This window comes from Nesoenas mayeri (genome assembly GCF_963082525.1).
Source record: "Nesoenas mayeri genome assembly, chromosome: 3".
NCBI classification, from domain to species: Eukaryota; Metazoa; Chordata; class Aves; order Columbiformes; family Columbidae; genus Nesoenas; species Nesoenas mayeri.
The window spans coordinates 38,305,218-38,327,098 of NC_137544.1; the positions used below are offsets into that span (position 1 = coordinate 38,305,218).

The following is a 21,881-nucleotide window of genomic DNA, read 5'->3' on the forward strand; positions in this document are numbered from 1 at the left end:
CTATGTAAAAAGCCATCTCCTTTCTCGGCATTGCTGACGTCTGCTCTCCCCTGGCCTTCCCACAAGAGTTCCCCATTCTGAGACCCACCTCACGGCCACTTTATTTCTTCGGTTCCTCTGCAGCACATGAGATGATACCAGTTCTGGCTGCCTTTCATGCCATTTCTTCCACAAAGACCAAACTTGTAGCATCAGTGGTGGAGCCCTCTGCACTCTTACCTACTCTCCAGTTGCTCTCATTGTAACATGACACTGATTTTTGGGCCTCAGAACCACTCAGCATCTCCCACACCCATAGCACAGTCTGCCCATGGGAGTCCATCCTCTTCTTCTTCAAGCTTCCTCCTGTTAAACCACCCTACCTTTTTGAACAGAATTTTTTTACCCTGTGGATTAAAGTTTCCCATCTCTTGATGATCAAATTAGTTCAGAAACTCTTTGAAGTATGTTCTGATAACAACAGAAGACTGTTCTTCCAATGTTACATACTCGGCATTTATACAGACCTATTTAATATGATAACCTTATCGCCTCCTCACATTAGAGGAAGTTCTGAGTAGAAGAGTTAATCAAAATTTAATTTTCTCAAATGAATGCTCCTGAACTCAATTTGTGTGCTTTCTGCTAGTCAAATAGACACAAAGATACTGAGGGAAGAGCAGGAGGGAGAAAGGGGACATGAACAGGATTTCTGATTAAATAAATTCCTATCATGAGAGTCGATTTGACTTGATTTTATTAGAAAAAGGTTTATTATTTTTACATCCAGTGTTTTCTAAGACAAGTGGACATGGGTTGCACTTCCATTTTATTTGTTTGGGGTTTTTTTTGCGACACAGGAAAAAACCATTATTGTTCCCTCGTCAAGTTCATTGAGTGTCTTCCACATTTTCACACTTCTGGATGCACCAACATCCCTGGAAGCTTCTCATGCTAGTGCTAATTACAACGTGCTCATACACCCCCCTACTACTGACTATGGATTTAAATAAACCAGATTAAAATGAGCCTTGACTGCAAGAAAACTGTTTTGTAAATGGCTCCATGAACCTCCAGCCTCAGCGCTACAGATCTCCGCAGCTAAACAGAGATTTCAGCTCATTGGGAAATACAGCAGACTCTCACCAGCAGAAAGAGCATTAACCTATATTCCCGCTGCCAACATAAACTAATTGATCCAGATGTCAGTGCAAAGAGTGTGACTTACCTTTGTTTGGACCTGGAACAGGGAGACAGGGTCATGAAGGAGGGAAGGGGTCAAGGCTCCGCTCATATGACAAATACTGCCACAGCTGGTAGGTGCTGCTTTGATTTCCCTGTGCAAGCATGACTGACAGGGGCAGTACTGCCCCATCCATCGATTGGCACAGCTGGTATCATCCGCGGATGGAGTGGAGCACAGCCCACAAGGAGCCCCAGGGGAGGGCCATCCAGGGGCACAGGTTTCTCTGTCACAGAATCACAGAACCACAGAATGTTAGGGATTGGAAGGGACATGTAAAGATCATCTAGTTCAATCCCCTCACTGATGAGGTTACACAGGAAGGCATCCAGGCAGGTTTTGAATGTCACCAGAGAAGGAGACTCCACAACTCCCCTGGGCAGCCTGTTCCTGTGCTCTGGCACCCTCACTGAGAAGTTTCTTCTCATATTTAAGTGGAACCTCCTGTGTTCCAGTTTGTACCCACTGCCCCTTGTCCTATCATTGGTTGTCACTGAGAAGAGACTGGATCCATCCTTGTGACACTCACCCTTTACATATTTATAAACATTAACGAGGTCACCTCTCAGTCTCCTCCAAGCTAAAGAGCCCCAGCTCCCTCAGCCTTTCTTCATAAGGGAGATGCTCCACTTCCTTAATCATCTTTGTTGCCCTGTGCTGGACTCTGTCCAGCAGTTCCCTGTCCTTCTGGAACTGTGGGGCCCAGAACTGGACACAACATTCCAGATGCAGTCTCACCAGGGCAGAGTAGAGGGGAAGGCTCGAGGAGCTGTGCCGTAAGCACAGATTGTAGACATTTGATGCTGGAAATAAAGGGATACAGGTGAAATCTAAACCCTGTAGGGTTTGTGAACCCCGGAAGGTGCAGCAGTCCCCAGGCAAAGTGAGAGCAAACCTGGTGCCATTGCGCAGGGGGACAGAAGTGACGTGACGAGGTGTTTCAGCCAAATGTTACTCTCATGCAGGTTAACAGAACTGCTTGGATATAAGATTTGATTAGAAGTACAAAGGAAAGCAACATAAACTATGGAAAATAAATAGCTCTTGACCAAATAAATTGTATACTTCTAATGAGATTTTGAGTTTAACTGACCGCTGCAAGAATTTTGATGCTATGAAATTTACCCTCAATAAAAATATTTAACACTGTGCTCACAAAATCCTGATAGCACAGGATACACATCCTATCAACTGAAAAAGAATTGAGCGGGAACACTGAGGAGATGGACAGACATCTGCAGGGAACGCAGAAGGAATAAACTAGATTTCTGCTCTCATTCTCTCTCTGCTGACTACAGATGAATCCTAGGAAATTAGCCTGCTGTGCTAACGCCTTCGTGAGGTCGTAAGGTACAAACATGCATTACACATTATGCAAATATAAAGTCACACCTCTTAGGCACAAAACAGAGGAGCTGCTACGCTGAGGAGTGGGATCCTGAAGGGCTGCTCCAGTGAACAAGCGAGACAACACGAACTACACAGTGCAATGTGCTGGCCAGGTGCACCAACCTGCTTCCTTAATGTGTACGGAGGGGACACTGGAGTAGGGGTCAGAGGAGTCATCGTACCTTCCCTGGTGTGCTCAACCACCAGATCTGGTTTGGCACTCGCACTCAAACGCTAGAAAAATCATAAATAGTTGAGAGAAGCACCACAAGAATTGCACACATAACAAGAACAGGACAGCAGCGGACGCAGGATCTTAATTAGAAGGCTATTTTGAAAATCAAGACGGGCTTTTTAGTTCCTGAAAGATGCCCTCTGGGCAGCTGCAGCCTGAAAAAGGAAAGTGCCCCATTACACGTCCAGGAGTTGGTGCACTTAGGAGGGCTGCCAGCCTCAGGGTCACGCTGGGTGACAAACCAGCAGGGAAGAGCCACGCAGACCTCTTGCACAACTTCTCATGCAGCTGCACTTCGCACTGAATGGATAAGCTACGTAACGCTGGCCTGCCATAAAACACATACTTTAGGCACCATTTGTTTTCTTTCTGGTTCTAGCCACAGGAATAGCAAATAGTACTTAAAAACAGCATAAAGGATGGTGGCCACCACTGGGCTGGGGGGGCTCATACCCAAGAGAGAAGCCACTGACCTCTGAAAAAAGCTGATACATTTTCTTGCAGTACTGAACAGCACCACCACGACAGCATCTTTGTGCTTGCACTGGTACCAGGAAAGCGCAGGCAACAAAAGTAAACACGTCCTTAAGAAAAGCATTTTAAACCATCGACTTTTATTAAAATACTTAATACACAGTTTGTAGAGGAATGTAACATTTTCTGGAAACTGCACTGAAACCAAATTTTAATTATATATTTAACAAATGACAAAACGGTGGATGAATTCATGCTGTACACCGAAGAACAGACAAGTTAAGGGTTTTTTTTATCATCATTATTTTCCTGGCACAGACTCTTCTTTGCTTCTTAGCTTTAACCTCTTGAATATCTAGTAGCAGAGAAAGGAGGTTTGCATTTCTCACAGCATTAAACCCATCTTGTCCAAGTGAAATTCCTTTCTTTTTTCCATCAGGTTCTTCATTCAACCCTTCCCCAGTAGCTTCCTTTTCCAGAAAAGGAGAGGCGATTGACCTCTCTAAAAAGCTTCAGGTCATAGTGCAAGAAGAGTTTAACAATCAAATACGAACACGGAGCTCTAAACCTTCTCAGGGTCATTACTCTTTCAAAATATCTGTTTCAAGCTGGAAGTGGAAAAAAGGACACTGTCAAAATAGAAGAGAGGGCCACAACACATTGATGGGCTCAGTGGAATGCAGGTGGAAGACGGCCGGCGGTGCCGCAGCTCTGAAGGAGCAGGAAAACCCGAAGCTACGTCTGGTTGAAACACAAGATGTAAGGGCTGGGAAGGATGGAAATAACCTGGATATGTCCTCACAAGAATGAAATGTCCTCACCTCCTGGAGAGGGCTGTAATCATCACACACATTGCGATTGCCGCAGAACCGTGAAGATCTGCGACAGAGCGTAGGGCCAAGGCGATCTCAGTGATGAGTACCATCGGGGGAAATTATTTATACCGAGTGAAGAAATAACTGACTGTGTGTTTCAATGCAAGATGCACAGAGGCTGCATAGGTGTTCACATCAAATTCATAAGGCTCTTTTTAGGAGATAATCTTGCAACCTTGCATAGGTGATATTATATCTTTTCTATAGATAATATGCAGAAACTATGTACAGTTGAAGAAAAGAAATCTGATCAACACATTTTTTTCCCCTCAAGTTTTACCATAGTATAAAAAGTAACTTATGTAACTCCTTCAGTTCTCTAAAACACATATGGAATACTCTAGAAAAAGACGCTAGGAACACCATCTAAATGATGCCGTATGCATTTATACAACAGGTTGAAACAGCTAGAGAAGCCACCACAAAGCATAGTCCTAAAATTTCCATAAAGAAAAAAAAAATAAACCCGCAGGAGTTAATTTTGCTTACAAACATTAAAACTCATTTAAACAGAAATGCATTTTAGTTACAACAAATCAACGAGCTTCACTAATCAGATTGCTGAACCAACGGATGACTCACTAAGTCAACTACAGAAAGAGCCAATTCAATCCCTGCTTGATAAATGTACAGTAAACTTCAAAATCTGCATTTGGTTTCCAACTAATCCCAGCGCAGAACAACCCCTCCGTGGGACAACCAGCACGCAGCTCCTCAAAACTCACGCCAGGAAAATCTGCCAGCGTGCTCCGTGCTACCTTCTCTCTCACGCAGGAGTTTTCTGGCATTTCTTTTGCCGTTTTGTGCCTGGATCTAAGACATCATGATTAGCACTGCTTATTACTCTTGTATATCACAGTGATGTGTACTTTTTAATCGTATTTACAATGGTATCACTGTGGAGAACTAAGCCCTGTACTAGAAACGGTCCCTCAATAGAGACCTTAATACTAAGGATTTGGTGTATTCCTTATCTACAGACAAACTTTAAAAGGCAAAGCTAAAATCAGCCCACTATACATTTGTTGTGTTAGGTTCAAACAGGGGGAAAAAACAAACACCCAGCACATTTCCTTTCAAAGGGATGCTATGTACAAGAAGGATTCAGTTTTTTAATATTTCAACAACAAAAAACATCTAATTTTGAAATTAGTGAAATCTAAGGTGGCTTAGAGTTTTTAACCAACACAGAGCACAAACAACATTGCTGTTTGCTGTTAAATACAAGCCTTGAAAATGCAGGGAAACTAGGACCAATTATACTATGGGTGACAAATTGCAACCAGTTAAATGATAAAAAAAAACACTTGTTTTTTTTTTTTAAATACAGCCTCTAAAAAGTACAGCATCCCAATGTTTTCTCAGTTCCAGATTGCTGGCATTATAAATTAAAGGTGAAAAGAGATCCATATATAAACAAGGCAGCTTTCCACTGACTTCATTGTACTGTTCTTGTCTAAACCTTTGGAAATTTCATCTTCAAATACCATAAGGTAAGGTTGAATTTATCAGTTACAAAACAATGTCCATTTGTACGTGGAATTTAAAACAAAACAAAACTAAAAAGAAGAACAAGAAACCCAAAACAAACTCAAAAAGCCACACCCAAGTATTTACAGCAATTCAGATTGCTTTTTTTCCAGCCTTCACACTTGCGTTCCACCTTCTGCAGAACTGTAAACACACTATGGGCTGCAAGCCAGGCCTTATGTTATGGTGCGCGGCCTTTTGGGCGGTGGGGGTGGCATGAGTTCGGTGTCAGGATCGAGGTGGTGTTTCCGCGTCTGTCCTTGAGAAGCTGCTGCGCATCTGTCAATGAACTCAAACAGCATCTCCTTCGTGACCGGGTTCTGGATGCTGTTGCATACAGCTGAGAACAAAGAACATATTCTTAAGTTACTAAACCAATTGGTTGCAGTCAGTGCTTCAATAATTTCCTCCTCTCTTTGCAAAATAAATAATATAATTTGTCTCAAGTATTCCGCCTTAAACATGGACTTTGAGAAGATGGTCATGTCAGGAGCCCAGTGCCTGTGCTTTACCCCCCAGAGAGCAGAGCGGTGTAGGGGACACAACCTCATGGGCATCGCTTTTGCTAAAACCAGGAGAAGGCATGAGTGTAGAGTCTTGCATCTGGGCAGGAACAACCCCGTGTCCCAGTATAAGTTGGGGAACGACCTGTTAGAGAGCAGTGTAGGGGAAAGGGACAACAGGATGACCATGAGCCAGCACTGTGCCCTTGTGGCCAGGAAGGCCAGTGGCATCCTGGGGTGTATTAGAAGGGGGGGTGGTTAGTAGGTCCAGAGAGGTTCTCCTTCCCCTCTACTCTGCCCTGGTGAGAACACATCTGGAATGTTGTGTCCAGTTCTGGGCCCCTCAGTTCAAGAAGGACAGGGAACTGCTGGAGAGAGTCCAGCGTGGGGCAACGAAGACGATTAAGGGAGTGGAGCATCTCCCTTATGAGGAAAGGCTGAGGGAGCTGGGTCTCTCTAGCTTGAAGGAGACTGAGGGGCGACCTTATTAATTGTTTACAAATACGTAAAGGGTGAGTGTCATGAGGATGGAGCCAGGCTCTTCTCGGTGACAACCAATGATAGGACAAGGGGCAATGGGTGCAAACTGGAACACAGGAGGTTCCACTTAAATATGAGAAGAAACTTCTCAGTGAGGGTGCCAGAGCACAGGAACAGGCTGCCCAGGGGGGTTGTGGAGTCTATGTGTGGAGGCTTCAAGGGGCAACTCTAAAAAGGACAAGAACTGACATCTTATTGGGGCAAGCAACAGCAATGAAGGCCTTGTGAGACATTTCTGAGACACAGCTTTAAAGCACTCACCAAATCCAAATAACTAGGAAGTAGACTGGCTTAATATTGAAAACATATTAATTGAGGTAACTTTTTTTTTTTTTAACACTAAGTGCTATAAATACTGTAAACCCACAGTGCACAGTGCTTTTTCTTTTTTTAACCCATCTACCTTCATGTAGCTGAAAGACGTGCACCTAGCGAGCTCCATGTCCAGCACACCGGAGCGTACGGTGGACCAAAGGCCATGGTGCCGCAGGGTGGCCAAGGCAGGCACGTACAAGTACTCTTGGATTACTTAACATGATTCCCCAGGCCACAGTTTGTAAATAATGCCCCAGAGGATTTTATGGAACAAATAAAAAGGCTTACTTATCTTAAAACAAATGAAACGTGTTTAATACTTTTTCTATGTAACTTTTTACTCCTCTAAATCCTCCCAAGAGACTCAGGGAGGGTGGAGAAAATAAAGAGAAAGAAATGAAGTAGGAATTCTACGCCTATCTTGGCAGAAAGTACAAAATGACTAGAGGATAATTTCTAGCATGTAGGACTGACCACAGGATGGATGCGATTTCTATGCAAAACAATCTATTGACCCCCCTAGAGTACCAAACAACATTAAGACACCTTAAAATGTACTTGCAATATAGCATTGTTATGAATACTAATCAACATATAATTTCCTGACTCTTTATTTCCTGCAGAACTCCAGAACCATTCAAAGCATTACTTTACAATTAATAAAACACCTTCCAAACATAATTTTTTTATTATTTTTATTTATTTATTTAACATAATTTTTACTATGGTGAAAAGGTTCTTTAAAAGTTGTACTGTATGTGACTTCAGCAGTTGGAAAGCATCATGATCATCAGCAGTTTAGGAATAGAATTTGTGCCACAAGGCAGCTGGAACAACTCAGTCTCAACTTTTAAGGGCTGTCCTAGCTTAATCACTCAAAAAGGCCCTTTCTTTCCAATTTGAAACCAAGCTGGAGACAGATACTTATTTTTTTGCTGTTTCAAACATGGGGAAAAATAAATAGCATTTTTCATCAAGAGAAAGCAAATAGAGGAGGAAGGATCTAGAGGAGAGAACAATGGAAGTCTCAAATGAGAAAACACAACTTTTGGAGTTTTTGAAAAACGGTCAAAAGTGAAAAATTAAAGCCAAAAGAAAATTGCTGTTCTGAAAATTCCTATGGAAATTTGGAAATAGTTCTTACAAAACAGTTCTTCCTGTAGCATTAATTTTCTTCTACGTTTTATTTTTAGGAAGTTCATTATGTTTTGGCGAGGAGAAAAAGTCAAGAATAAAATAACTGCTCTACAAATGGAGAAAATGAGAAAAGTGCAGCTGCATACGCTTTTAAGAACAAAGGAAAGAACAACATGCTGCCCCTCAAAGAAGATAATAATCCAAGGAAAACTAATGATTGAAACAATATGGTGAAACAGAGAAGAGAAATTTAGGTCACGGTGCCAAAGAGATGTCATTGTACTTATCTGACTTCTGTGGCCCCTTCGTCTTTCTCAACAAGAGTGTTGAGCAAGTATTTCAGTTACATTCTGTGCTGGTTCCCTATGGTGCCAACAGATTTGTCATCTCCTGGCAAAATGGCCACATCTTGTTTATTCAAGAAAAATCTATTCAGTACTCGGGTAGAATGGTTCGGACAAAATCCTACATCATCTATGCATTTCCCAGTAAATAGCATGGTATTAAATACAATTAAACTTCATTTTGGCACTTAACAGAAGTCAGTATCAACATGACTATTGTTATTCGGCCTTGCAGACTTCTGTTCAAACTCCCATACTCCACCTGAAACTAAACAACACCATTTAATCTATAATACTGGGCAAAACGTGCTTTGGTAGAAGAACATAACTCTCACAATGCTGCAGGGATATACCCCCACCTTTCATTTATTTCCCTTGTCATTTTTTGTACAACTGTTGTAGAATTTTAAAATGACATTTTCTCCCATTAATTTTCTAGCCCATCTGCCAAATAATGGTTTTGGTGTTTTGAATAGAGGTGAAATTATAATGGATTTTTTGTTCAACAAATTCAACTCACAGTGCGCCAGTTTGCATTACATCCCAACAAGCCAAAACAATGCTAGACACCGATTTTAGTTAGTTAAGTGCTGTTGGGATGCTTTCGTCAATAAAAACTTTCTTGGCTCTCACTTCAAAGGCATGCCCTGCCATTTCAAGTCTCTTTGAGCAAGTATTTGCTGTTCTACAAAGACTCAGGCACCTGCTTCTGCATTATCTATTAAATACTGCATCAGAGGATTTGTTTAACTGACTTCATCAAATAACCCTGAAGCCAAAGGATTTGTGCTATATAAAACCTAAATATGGCATAAGCATTTGCAACACAAGGTATTACTATAATAACTCAGAGAAGCCAGGACCCAAACTAGTAATGAGAACACAGATTGCCTTTCCTCCTTAAACTAGAACAAAGTTAAGAAATTAAAATGTGAGCCTGAAAAACTTTAAAAGACAATTATTCTACTCACCCATGGCAGTGCTGTAGGCATTTGGAAAGCTTTTGTCTACTCTCTGTCTCATGAAGACCCAGCTGTTGTTCTCGAACTTGCACTCTATAATTTTATTGTCATACTGTTTCAGTTCTTTTGTCACCTGTTTAAAAAAAAATTGTTTGGGATAAACATATTGTAGTTCACATTTTTTTCTTTCTTTTAGGGATAAAGAATAGAAGATCAAAAGCTGCCCCGCATTTTTTCAGCAACGTACTTCCATCCTACACAGACAAACTGCACAGACTACATCTCTATTATACATATGCTCAGCTACTCAACATTTTAAAAATACTTTTCAAATCTGCTGTCAATATACAGCAATTATGCTAAAACATCAGCAGCTCTAACAGAGGGGGAAAAAGTCACTTCTGGCCCAAATGCAAATAGGTTTCCATGGGAATAAACTGTTTCCAGTGTGAGCGCTACTGCCAGCCTATGTGCACGAAATGTATTATCCATGTTTCATCAACCTTCTCTGTTGAAGGTCTCAAAGCCAAATGTCAGATTTCAATACTGGAAAGAGCTTATGGAAAATCATTCCACTCTTTACATTACCAGAGGATTTTTCTTTTCTTTTCTTTTCTTCTCTTTCTTCTTATGTCTTTAAAAAATAAGATTGTAACTCCAAAATAATGAGGGATTTCGAATCACATGTGTTTGAAATCTCCTTCAGGCCTCTCTCTATTAATTTACAGATTTGTCAGAAGCCAATATCATGAGCTATTTTTCTATCTATCTGGCAACGCTGTGTGGTTCGGAAATGTAGTTTATATGCATTGGACTTGCTAGTTGTTTTGGCTACTTCATCCTATGCATCCTAATCTATGAGACAATGCAAAATTTTCAAGTAACCATGGCAACCTGAGAACCTTATCTAACGCTTTAACAATTTTACCCATATACTTTACTTAGTTCCAAACGGCCTCTTCAGAACTATAAAGCTGTATTTAACTGCTGGCTGCGCTTAGTTTGCTGGAGTTTACAGATGAAAAGCTGTACAAGGTGCTATAACAGTTTGGATTCAGCATCTTATGCATAAGTGCTCTTATAAAAAGGGATTGGTTATTGCAATTCATTAGCATAATTTTTCACCTCTGTTGTCTACTTGCTCCTGAGAGGTGACAAGGGAATTTACTACTGTCAGAGGAATGTAGATTTGAAAAAGGCCCTAACTGTCTCCAGACAGCTTAATAGCACATACAGTAGAAAAGCCCATGAACTTCTTTTCCATTAATTCCCAGATAAAGGCAATTAATTCAAGAAAAGGTCCTGAGCATGGACTGAGTCCTCCTATAGTGCATGGTACAGGATTTATCCTTTATTTGATAAGCACTTTTCTTGGTATTTACCCTGAATACTTGTGGGAGCCCTGGGATTTTATTTGTCAAGTGAACGTGGCACTGTAAGACAATTTTGTTAAACCCGTCAACAACCAAGGCCTGTCCTGCTGCAGGATGGGCACAGTCAGAGTCCGGTTTCTGTGTCACACGTTACTCCTCCATCCATTCCATCACCTGCAAGAGCTTTTTGCCTAAAATCTTTTAATCCTTAAGCGAAGTTTGTGTCTGCTGATGACCACTTGGATGAGATCAATGCATTGCCCAGGTCAGCAACCTATTCCTTTGCAGCATGCTCTGCATAGCACACCACTTCGTTCCACCCACGTTGAAAAGCCATATACAGTCCAGATGCTGGACCGACACGCATTTGTGGATGTATTTATGTTCCATCAGGTGTATGCAGGAAAACACAACACCCTTTTCTAGCACACTCTGGATACATAAACCCAGGAAGAAACCCTTGGCTGTGCAGTGCCGTGGGAAGGTGTATTGCTTTCCAAACAGCTGCCTCGTGGAAGCGGGGGCAGCAGGGGGCATGACCGTGTGTCTGATTTTCTGCCAAAGCGGGGAAATGGGAGAAGGATCACAGGCTAGAGAGAAAAATGTATAAAAGTGCAGGCAATGACTTCAACTAACCAACCATCTCATAAGGCTTTCTCATGGTTTATCATTCTTCTAGTGTTCAGATGCTCAGAACAGCAATAAATTAGATGGCAGCTTTATCTGACTGTGGTAATTAAGCAGTATTATTAACTATCTAGGTACTTGCTTGGCCACTCATCAGCAATCTGGAAGACAGATCTTTCCACAAAATATGAACACCTGCCAAAGCACTGACTTAAATTAATTTTCCTGTTAGAAAACTGGCGATCACAGTCTTTAACAATTGCAAGTTGTTGTAATTATTTTGCAAAGGAAGAAATACAGCACCTACTCTTCCCTATACTTTGTTAAGTGACCTCAGTCTTGTAATTGTACTTATTGTAATATTTCTGAACATTTTCGGAACTGCTGGGCATTTGATCAAGGCTACAAGTACTCTGAGCAAAACACACTTTTTAGCACTAAAAATCTCTTCTACTATAGCATCTTAGTAGACTTCTAAATGGGTATTGTTTATGCACGGGACTGAACAAGCCCATAGTGATCCTTGCATACATAATTCATACTTTATGTCTATCACTTGCATGCTACTTTCTGGTATTTCAGCTTCAAAGTGGGACAGGGAAGCTTTCAAATTCAGAGGTCTTGAATTTCCTTCCCCTTGGGAATTCATTCTGAGCTGCTCAGAGCCACGTCTTCTCGATTCTCCCTTTGCAGTATGGGGTTAAGCCCCCTTCTTCCCCTGAGGTATTACAGCCCATAGGAGTATCTGAACATTGCACCATCATTTCTTTTCCTAGGAGGTGGTACTTATAACTAGGCGCTTCACAGCAATGGGAGAAGCATCTCAGGAACGACAGCAGCTGTCAGCCAAAACGCTGTTCCTCAGCAGCAGCACTGCTGCTGGTTCAGCACCAGCGCTTCTGCCCAACTGCTGATCAAACGCCCTGAAACAGCGTTCAGCAATTCCAAGACGGAAGCTCCCACCACACTAAGGACTCCGTGGAGCCTCCCTTCATTAAATATTTACTCCATAGCCTATTTTCGGACAGCCAGTCAGAATTAGAAGCCCAGAGGATCACATCTTGGACACTGAGCTGTCAGAGGTGGTTGTGTGTCAGGCCCGTGTCTCTGGTCCAGACCACAGCTGTGTCCTGGGCAAGGACAAACACCAACCTCTGCGCTTCTCTCCCTTCAAGAGGAAGGAAATTGTTCCCCAGCAGGAACACTCGCTGCTCCTGGCTGCATTCCATCTAGTTATCAGGAACCAGCCTACTTGGAATCATAGAATTATTTCAGTTGGAAGAGACCCTCAGGATCATCGAGTCCAACCATAACCTAACCTAACTCTAGCACTAAACCATGTTCCTAAGAACCTCATCTAAACACCTCTTAAACACCTCTAGGGATGGTGACTTGCCCAACAGAAATCACTTCCCCAAAATACAGATAAGTTTCTTCTTGGAAGCTGATTCCCTACACTACTGCTGGATTGCAAGATGTGACTGGGAAAAAGTGGGCAAGAGCTGCATTCCTGTTTCAGCAACAACTCCTTAGCAAATCGGACTGGGTGCAACACAAGACTATTGCCTAAGAATGCCAGATGACATGAAGATGACAGCTGTTTTCCTCTCCCTGCTGAGGAAGGCTTCCCACTGCCATCATCATCTGGGCTATATCCTAGGAAAAACTTTGGTGGGGTAAGCTTCTTCCTGTTTCTAAGAATGATGACAGTTAAGGTTTAGGATATCTCCAATTTTCCACTCTCCTTCCACCCCCTATGTTTTGAAATAAATTCAAAATATATTATAAAAAAAAGTGAAAAATCTAACCCATCTCAAATTATCTTGCCAGGAAGAATGATGGAGCCATTTTGAGATGAATCCCAACAGTGTGTTTATATGCAGCCACATTTTATGTTAATTTAGAGCAAAATGTGAAAAAATAATATATCCAGCTGAAGAAAAGGAGAAACCATTTATATCAAATGTAGTCAGCTGTAGTCCTGTGAACACACCTGCATTATCTCTGCTGACTACCAGAGGCTTTTTTGTGTATCATCTCCACAGTGCACTTGATCATCAGACTGGTCCATCATTCCACCCGTTGAGTCCTTCTTTGATTTACTTGAAGCTAACACATTTTTTGTGAAGACTTCACTCACACATTAGTCTCAACACCCTTAATCCTGAAGGAGAATGAAATTCCTGGGCAAGTTGCTGCTTTACATGAGAAGTTTTAACAGTGATAATTTAGATTTTAAGGTAATTAAGTTAATGTTTCAGTAAGCATGTCTACAATGGACATGCTTAGACTTTACAAATGCATCCACCTTCCCTACAACTGGGTTCTTCAGAAAGAAAAAAGGAGGTAGACTTTTTGATAAATGGTGACTCGACTGAAAGAAGATCTAAGTTTCCATATGCACATTGTTTTCCAATGCAATTGAAATGATTTAACTCAGTAAATAATCCCCTTTAAAGAAAGTGATGTTTGTAAGCAAAATTTTAACACATTCTATTTCAAATCCTTTCTCTTTAACTGCCTTTTCTTTGCACTTTCCCCTCTATTACCAAACATTTATAGAAAGAAAATCATTCTTCAATTCACCTGTTTCTATTGCTTATTCCCTATCCCTAGTCAATCAGCCTGTTTCTAAGATCCCACAAGAAATGACCGTAATAGTAAATGCAGAAGATGTTAACTTCCGTGGGAGAACAAATAAGCAAAAGCAGCAGTTGAAATCTTACAAAATGAAAAAGATCTTTATTTCTAAATACAGAATTAAAAAAGAAACTATAACACACAGGCAAGATAGATTCTAAATGTAATGGCTTTCTATTTTCTAAGAAGAATCCGGCTTTTCTTTTTATAGCTGCCATGTGCAATGAAGGCATTTCTTTCTGATGCGCTCAAGTACACAAACTGTTTGTTTCGTGTTTTTAAACACAAGGTCCAATGCCTGGAGGAGAGTTTAGAGCTGCCACATAAAGCCTGGAAAGTAATTCTTTCTCTCTCTGATATCATAACTAACATTTCTCCATTAGGATCCATTCTCACAGCCAAAGCAAACGCACAAGTGAAAGCAGCACAGCCCAAAATAAATGATCAGCTGTGTGTTCATGGGGGAAAAAATCTTTTAGTTGCTTCCCAGTCTCCTACTGTGGGAGAACAGGAGCCCACACCTTCTCTAGTCAACCATCCTGCAAAAATTAAACCACATTTTTCTAAGAACTGTCCAGAAAATATGACATTTGCGAGCTCCTTGTCCTGAGGGTATTGGGATAAAATCAGCAGCAATGACAGTTTAGGAAATAAAACCTCTCTAGCAACATGGCACATCTCAAATCCTGATTTCTGCATTGCTCTCAAACCCTGTGACTGTTCATGACTGTGAAGGACTATAGACTTTATTTCTAAACTTCTCAAACTTTCCAGACTTCCTAGATGACAGAGAGAATTAACCTGCCCACTGGTGCTATGAGTCCGCAGCAGTAAGGGCATCATCTGAAGAGCCGGGCGAAGCAATGACAAAAAACCAAACCAAACCAAACCAATCAGCGAACCAACCAACACAACCACCAAAAACCAAAAATCAATTACGCCTGAATTTGAGCAAATTAAAGGTCAAGACTTCCTGAAGGAATAGGGTGGAGACAGAAAACATAAAGAAGGAGCAGTAACAAACTGAACAGCTTCTGAAGATACAGAGATAAGACAAACTCAAAATGAGATCTCTTTGAAGACTGAAAACTTCAAGGTGTTACGCAAACTCCAAGGACTTTCACCTCAAACCAAGGCAATAGAGAGGAGATGAGGTGTGAGAAACAGGGCTTCCATTTATTTTGAGAATACACCCAAAGCAAAGCTTCAAAGTGCCCGATTTTAGTGCATGCCCAGATTTCCAGAGGAATGCGCATATGGGCAAGGACTATCCTGGGAAAGCGCTCTTACACCTGATTACAGATGAGGACATCAATATAAGAAATTGATGAAGAACATCCTAGCGAGTCAGTAGCCGTGTAGTTTTTCAGAGTGCCCAACATGTACAGGGCACAACACAGCACCTAACACAGCTCCCAAATTGTTCCTTCAGTGTTGCTTCCTAATTCTCAGACAGCTCGTTCAGATGCTTTTAAAGAACGCTTTTTCCCATTCACATAAAGTATCTCGTGTTTTCCACAGTAAAACTCCTTAAAGAACTATAAAAATTGAGACAGTTGTTAAATGCCCGTCCATACCATTAGTGTACACAGGACCACATATATTAATACTGTCAGTTATCAAAAGTTAATAAGTTAAATCTTCACATATTTGTTCAAGCCAAAACAGATTTTGTAACGTAGCTTAACATCAATTTCTTAAAATGATTCAAGAGATTATTTTATCAAAAAAATAGATTTGTCAAAAGTAAAATAAGAGTAATGATAACCAATTCTGTTGCTAAATTAAACATACTGTGTTTCCTTTTAAGTAATATATTACCCAACAAACAGTTATCAGTGTGGGTAAACACAATGCAGCTGATATGTTTATTTAACATTAAAGAAGCCTTCTAAGTGTAACTACGCTGCTTTTTGTGTACATAGGAAATGCAAATGCTCCAATTTTGAGATCTCATTCTGGGAAAGGAACATTAAGAAATATAAACATTTTAACATTTTTGTTCACGTGAAATTAAATCACAATGCTAACACCAAGCACCGGAGAATCATGGAAAATCCAAAAAGAAAAATCATCTTTCAAAATAACACGAGATTTTTTAAACTGTGGATTTTTTTGTTGTTATTTTTGACTTCCCGTGTCCAGCACTCAGAGCTCATGATTTCTTCTTGCTTGTTAATGTATAATATTTTCTAGAGGAATCTCTCACTCTTCCATGTAGTAATTTCAAATACGGACACCCTTTTCTGATACACAGAATGGGCTGGAGTCCTGGGGTTTTCCTGACACCCGACTGATGGAAACATCAGAAATAAAAAGCCTTCCTCCTATTAGTGATACTACAAGTTTAATGACGTTCAGTGCCAGCTGGAAATAGATTTCTTAATGTATCCTGGATGTCTCCTGTACACCTGACCTTGCAAAACCATTTGAACTACCTGTAAGAAACCGATATTTTGCTGAGCTTTGTTTGGGATTCTGAAACCCTGGTATCCACAACAAAGCAGATAACTGGTAACTACTAAGACCATGATATGGAAATATATCTGTGTTTGCACAAATGCTTTGCTTTATTATGCACACTCTTCAATATATTCTTTTTTTCATACTTCTCGCTTCATTCAATGGGAAAACCTGGTCAGCCACAGCAAACCTACAAATCCTGTCAACACTTTTGTGCTTTATAACTCAGGCATCTATGATATTCAAAATGTGGCTGACCCTTCTGCTAGGCTTTGCCATCTCCACCTAACTCCTGAGGCAGCTTCAAAGTTTTCCAAACCCCTATTTTCTTTTAATCATCATCAAAAACAAGAAGCAGAAATCCAAGGATCCATACACAGTTTAAACAGTCAAATGGAATAAAGTAATAAATGGTTGTTGTCCTAGATCTACGTAGATTGCCCAGGCACTCTAATCATCACACGTCCATGAATTAGAGAAAAAAGTGTATCTCTATACATCGTCTGTAAAAGCTGAGAAATGGAAGAATTCTGTGCTGAGGACTCAGGAACTTTGCAAACCTCCCCTGCTCCATGGCTCATGGATTTGCAGAACAGGTAAGAGCAATGCTTCACTAGGAGCAGCTGGGTTAACTTGCAGAGGCCAGAGGCAGCCAGCATGGATTTTGGGCACACCAGGAATAACTGTGCTGCTAATAATCTCCGGGCTCAGTGCTGAAAATTGAGGGTGTTTGTCAAAGTACCAAAGAAAACCAGGCAGATGCAAGCAAAGCAGTAAAATGCCACAGCAAACCGCAGAGCTGTTCAGCAGGTTATGCAAAAAAACCAACAAACCCTTTTGGTGAAGGACAAGGAATCTACTGAAGGTTTCTGAAAAATGTCACCCTCCAGCAGGAAGGAACTGTCCAGGAGGGGAAGACAGAGGAAGGATATACAGTGCAAATTGACAGAAAAAGCTGTAATGATTAGGTAGAAATGATTCCCGGAGGAAACATTTCACCCACAGCCTGATATATTTTGAGGACTGTATTTCTACCTGACATGAGCTGGCTTGGGAAAGCCAATTTTAACCCTCATTTGTGTTTTATTCACGCAGACTGCTTTTGCAAAAGGGAGCCAGCCCCAAATGGAGAGCACTGCATGTGAAGACACAGAGATCCAGGAGACAAAGAGTTATACACCAGTAGTAAAGAATATATGTTGAAAACACCACTTAGCTCTTTCATAAATTATAAATTTCATAAAGCTTATTATCCTCAGTTTGCAAATGGGGAAACACAGAGATGGTCTGTGGTCACCCAACAGGGAAAGCATTTACCCCCCATTAGGTTCTCTAAACCTGATCTTAATTACCCCTCAGGTACTTACTACCAAGAAATCCTGTGACACGGGGCAGCTGAGATCTCTTTAATAATTTATCAGTAGAAACCAAAACAATCTTCTGGAGACAGAGCAATGCTCTCACTATTTTACAACCTTTGGCAACACTACTTCTGTACCTCCAAATAAATGAAAGGGAGCCTACATGGGTGCGTCAGAATAGGACAAAGAAGAGTTTTTCTTACCTTTTCTGCCTTTTGCATGTTGGTCATCACCTCTATGACACTGGTTCTCTTGGCAAGTATTTGTGTTTATCACACAGATTTTACAGCGTCCTTTCTCATATGACTGTTTCTCATCTTTTCTTTGTACCCAAGCTATGGCTATGGTAGGAGTCTAAATTAACCTCATTCTATCTGTACTTCTCACACCCTACAAAGGTTCTGTCACACCACTGGGGACGGGTCACAGGGTGCGGGCTGGGCTATCAGGAGCTTCCCAGCAGCATTTCTGTGTCATCTGAGGAAAAACTACTTTTGCAAGTCAGGTAGGATCTGATGGCTCTTCATGTGGGCCCTGGCTCTGCAAACTCCTATCCCTGTAAGTTACAGACCTTTGAGCAGCTTCCCAAGATCAATTAGTTCAAACGAGAGTTATCAGATCAGGCTCTGAACCTGACTGTAGCCATTGCTTATCGGGCTTCTGAAATGTTCTTAGAAACTCTTTCAGATAAAGCAAAAGACATTTAAACCAGAACCCAAAGTAGAAAATAATTGCAAGTGAGTCTTTTAAACCCACATTTACTTGTAACAACACACAGCCTTCAAATTACAGCCATTATGAATCATGTTCTTGCTTCCATTTAGACCCCAAACAGCCAGCTTTATATGCTTAAAGTTTTTTTCCCCATAAATCAAAATTCACCACTGAGAACAACTGTGTTAACACCACAAGGAAACTTGTTTGTTTTGTTAATTTGAGCTTCAAAAGCATGAATTGAATGTACATTTGTGATCACAAGTAACTCCTCATATCAATTCAAAAGGTTTACTTTATTACTTCTTATTATAAATGTGCTATCTAAAATGCAGCACCATGACTGTTCAATTTCCAGGCCATAATTTTATGATAATCATATGTAATATATTCATATGTCTACTCCACTGCCTAACAAAGCCCAAACTGGTTTGTTAGCAGCTCTGCTTTCCCCATGGTTCAAATGTTTTTGCCTCAGAATGTTACTGAATAACAACATTAAGAAAGATATTATCAAAATTTTACTTTGTATTCTCCACTATAGTAAGCAAACAAAGAAACGTATAACACTGGAAGCTGAATTTGGCACAGTGGCTTTATCAAATACTGGTATCTAAGTGATATGTAAATTATTAAACATGCTATGCAAGCATTATTAGAAGGGTGGGGGTAGGGAGCAAGATTATAAATTTATAAATGTTTTCAACATCTAGAAATCCTATTAATACTTGAAAACATGGAAATTTTACAGAGACAATGTGTGCATAAACTAAGACCAGAACTACATAAATTGCTTTTAATCTCTCATATTTAACATGCATTTCAGTTTTTGCCTAGGACATATTTACAAAAAGTAGTAATTTTTTTTCCTTCATACATTTCAGAGGCATTACCTAGTTATTCATAGATTGGATACTAGAACATACAGAGGTTTATGAGCCTTGTAGGAAATAAAAATCCAGACATTCCCTATCCACCTCACTAGACTGAACTCATCAACGAAGTCTCCTATGAACAGGCAGAGACGAGAGCTCAGTCTTGCTGATCACAGCTTTTATATGGTCCGTGTGATACTTAGTGTTTTAAAACAGTGTGAGATCTTGAAATTACACAAGTCTCTCACAGCAGAATTACATCTTATTTTTTAGGGGAAATGTTCAGGTTTTGTATTTGTATTATATAAGCAAGCGAGAACTTTGAATTTTCAAATATAAGATGACAAAAAAAGTCAAACTACAAGGATTTTTTTAAAACCTCACCATTTTGGGGGTGTATTCTTACACCTGATCACTGAGCTTGGAGTTCACCTTCATTTTTTTAAGCTAATGACACAAGATGATTTTCAGGTGACCGCCAGAGACACTTAAGTGAGGGAGCTGATAAAAATGAAACACTGCAATAACATAAAACACAAAGCCAAAAAGAGCCGAACAACAACAAGCAAAACAATCTATTCAGCAGTGCTAGAAAATCCAAATAACAAAGCAAACGTCTTGTGGAAAAAAGGCTGCAAAAGGCACGTTAGGGATTTTTCATTGTATTTTTCATCCTTCTAAGATTTCAATTAGAAGGAAAATAGTCTCTTTTTTTTCCCATTACTGATAATACATCACAACAAAAAGATTAAGAGCTGTTGACTTAACGCAGGCTTTCAAAAATTAGCTCTGATCAAAGCAACTGCTGTAGTGAAAGTCAACTGCCCTAACTCGGTTCTCAGCTGCCTTTATAGCATTGAGCTGGGTTGAACTCCCTCCCTTTCTTGAGTAGTTTGCCTTAAACTTCAAAGCCTTTGAAGCTTAAATCATGGAAAGCTTTTTCCCTCCTTCTTCAAAAGCAATTAAAGACGTTCAGTATCATCTGACCTATAATCTAAAATCTAAGCATGCAGCTCTTTGCGGGGTTACAGAATGGAAAGGGCTGGATAGAGAAGTTAATCGTGGCTCAGACACTGCAAATGGTTTTCTGGTGCCTGCCAGCTGATGAGGTCAGTCCTCTAAAAGAGAGGTAAGCAAGGGCTAATCTATCAATGGCACAAATTTCTCGGTAAATGAGGCTAGAGAGGAGTTCTTACTGCTTTACCTTTCACTGCAAGCCCCTCCTTTCCATTCCTTGTTATTAATGAATCCGCAGCGTTGGGAAGCCAGATTTCCCAGGACACCAGAGAAATGGATGTGGGGTGGGACTCCAGGCTGCAGTAATCACCAGCCAGAGGAACAGACAATATTCATGGACTCGGGAGAGTCACAACTGGCTTCAGAGGATTTTATGGATTTTGCCACATATGGCCTGAGAAACCCATAAACTTCTTGGTCTGTTTGGGCAGCAGACAAATCAACAAGAATTTTATCTAAGTTTCTGGTTTACTGTCAACTAAACAGGATTACAATTTTCAGTGGTGAGTGTTGACAAGAAGAGGTAATTAACGGTTTGATGGTTGGTTCTGCCAAAGCCCTGAAAGACAGGGAATCTGGGAAAGCCTGATGTACATGAGCACCCTTCTCAAGGCCTTGCTCATATGCTTTGTTATTGTATGGTAGATCAATAACAAAATAAGTGAGTGACATTAGTTAGTCTTCATTCTTATTTCACAAAATGACTTCACACAGTTAGCCTGCAAGAGCTAGGGCAAACAAAACCAAGAAGTGTCTCCTGAGTTTTCTAACCAGATGACCTCTCCAAGAAACCCCCTCGTCATAAAGCTGGGGTAAGCAAAGATGTCTGTGCAAGATGATTCTTAAATTCTCCAGAATTCAGGGCCTAATTTGAGCACTCTGCTGAAGTGCTACAGTTGTGTTTGAGCAGCTGTCCTTCCCCACCTGAGGCCCGGGACTGAAACAGCATTAGTTCTCCAACAAATACAGCTGAAAACATTTGTTTTGCTTTTCACATCTTGTAACAGCATTACAAGTAACATCATAAATCCATTCTAGAGCCAGCCAATGTCACCACCAGTTCCAGCCAGGAAAAAATAAATTCTTAAAGGCTTTCCTCTAAAAGAACAGGCGCGCTGGAAAGAGATAAGAAAAGAGAAAGAAAAAGTAGGTAACAGGATGACAACTCCGTAACCTGTTGCCCAATCATCTCGAAGTGTATTTTTAGACATTAAACCAACTTCATTAGTTTGTTTTAGTTAAAATAGTTTTACATACATAACTCTACAGTTGAAAAACCCAAGGT

At 40.6% G+C, this 21,881-nt stretch overlaps 1 protein-coding gene across 4 annotated transcripts in view; it reads right to left on the reverse strand.

Moving 5' to 3' along the window:
- Positions 1-3,456: 3,456 nt before the first annotated feature.
- RNGTT (RNA guanylyltransferase and 5'-phosphatase) overlaps positions 3,457-21,881 on the reverse strand; it is a 183,020-nt gene continuing 164,595 nt past the window's right edge. For all 4 annotated transcript variants that reach the window (XM_080341800.1, XM_080341803.1, XM_080341802.1 and 1 more), the window contains 2 exons: positions 9,536-9,659; positions 3,457-6,065 (listed from right to left, as the gene is read on the reverse strand). In XM_080341800.1, the coding sequence (XP_080197926.1) occupies positions 5,902-6,065; positions 9,536-9,659 (288 nt within the window). In that variant the 3' untranslated portion in view covers positions 3,457-5,901. The remainder of the gene's footprint in view (positions 6,066-9,535; positions 9,660-21,881) is intronic.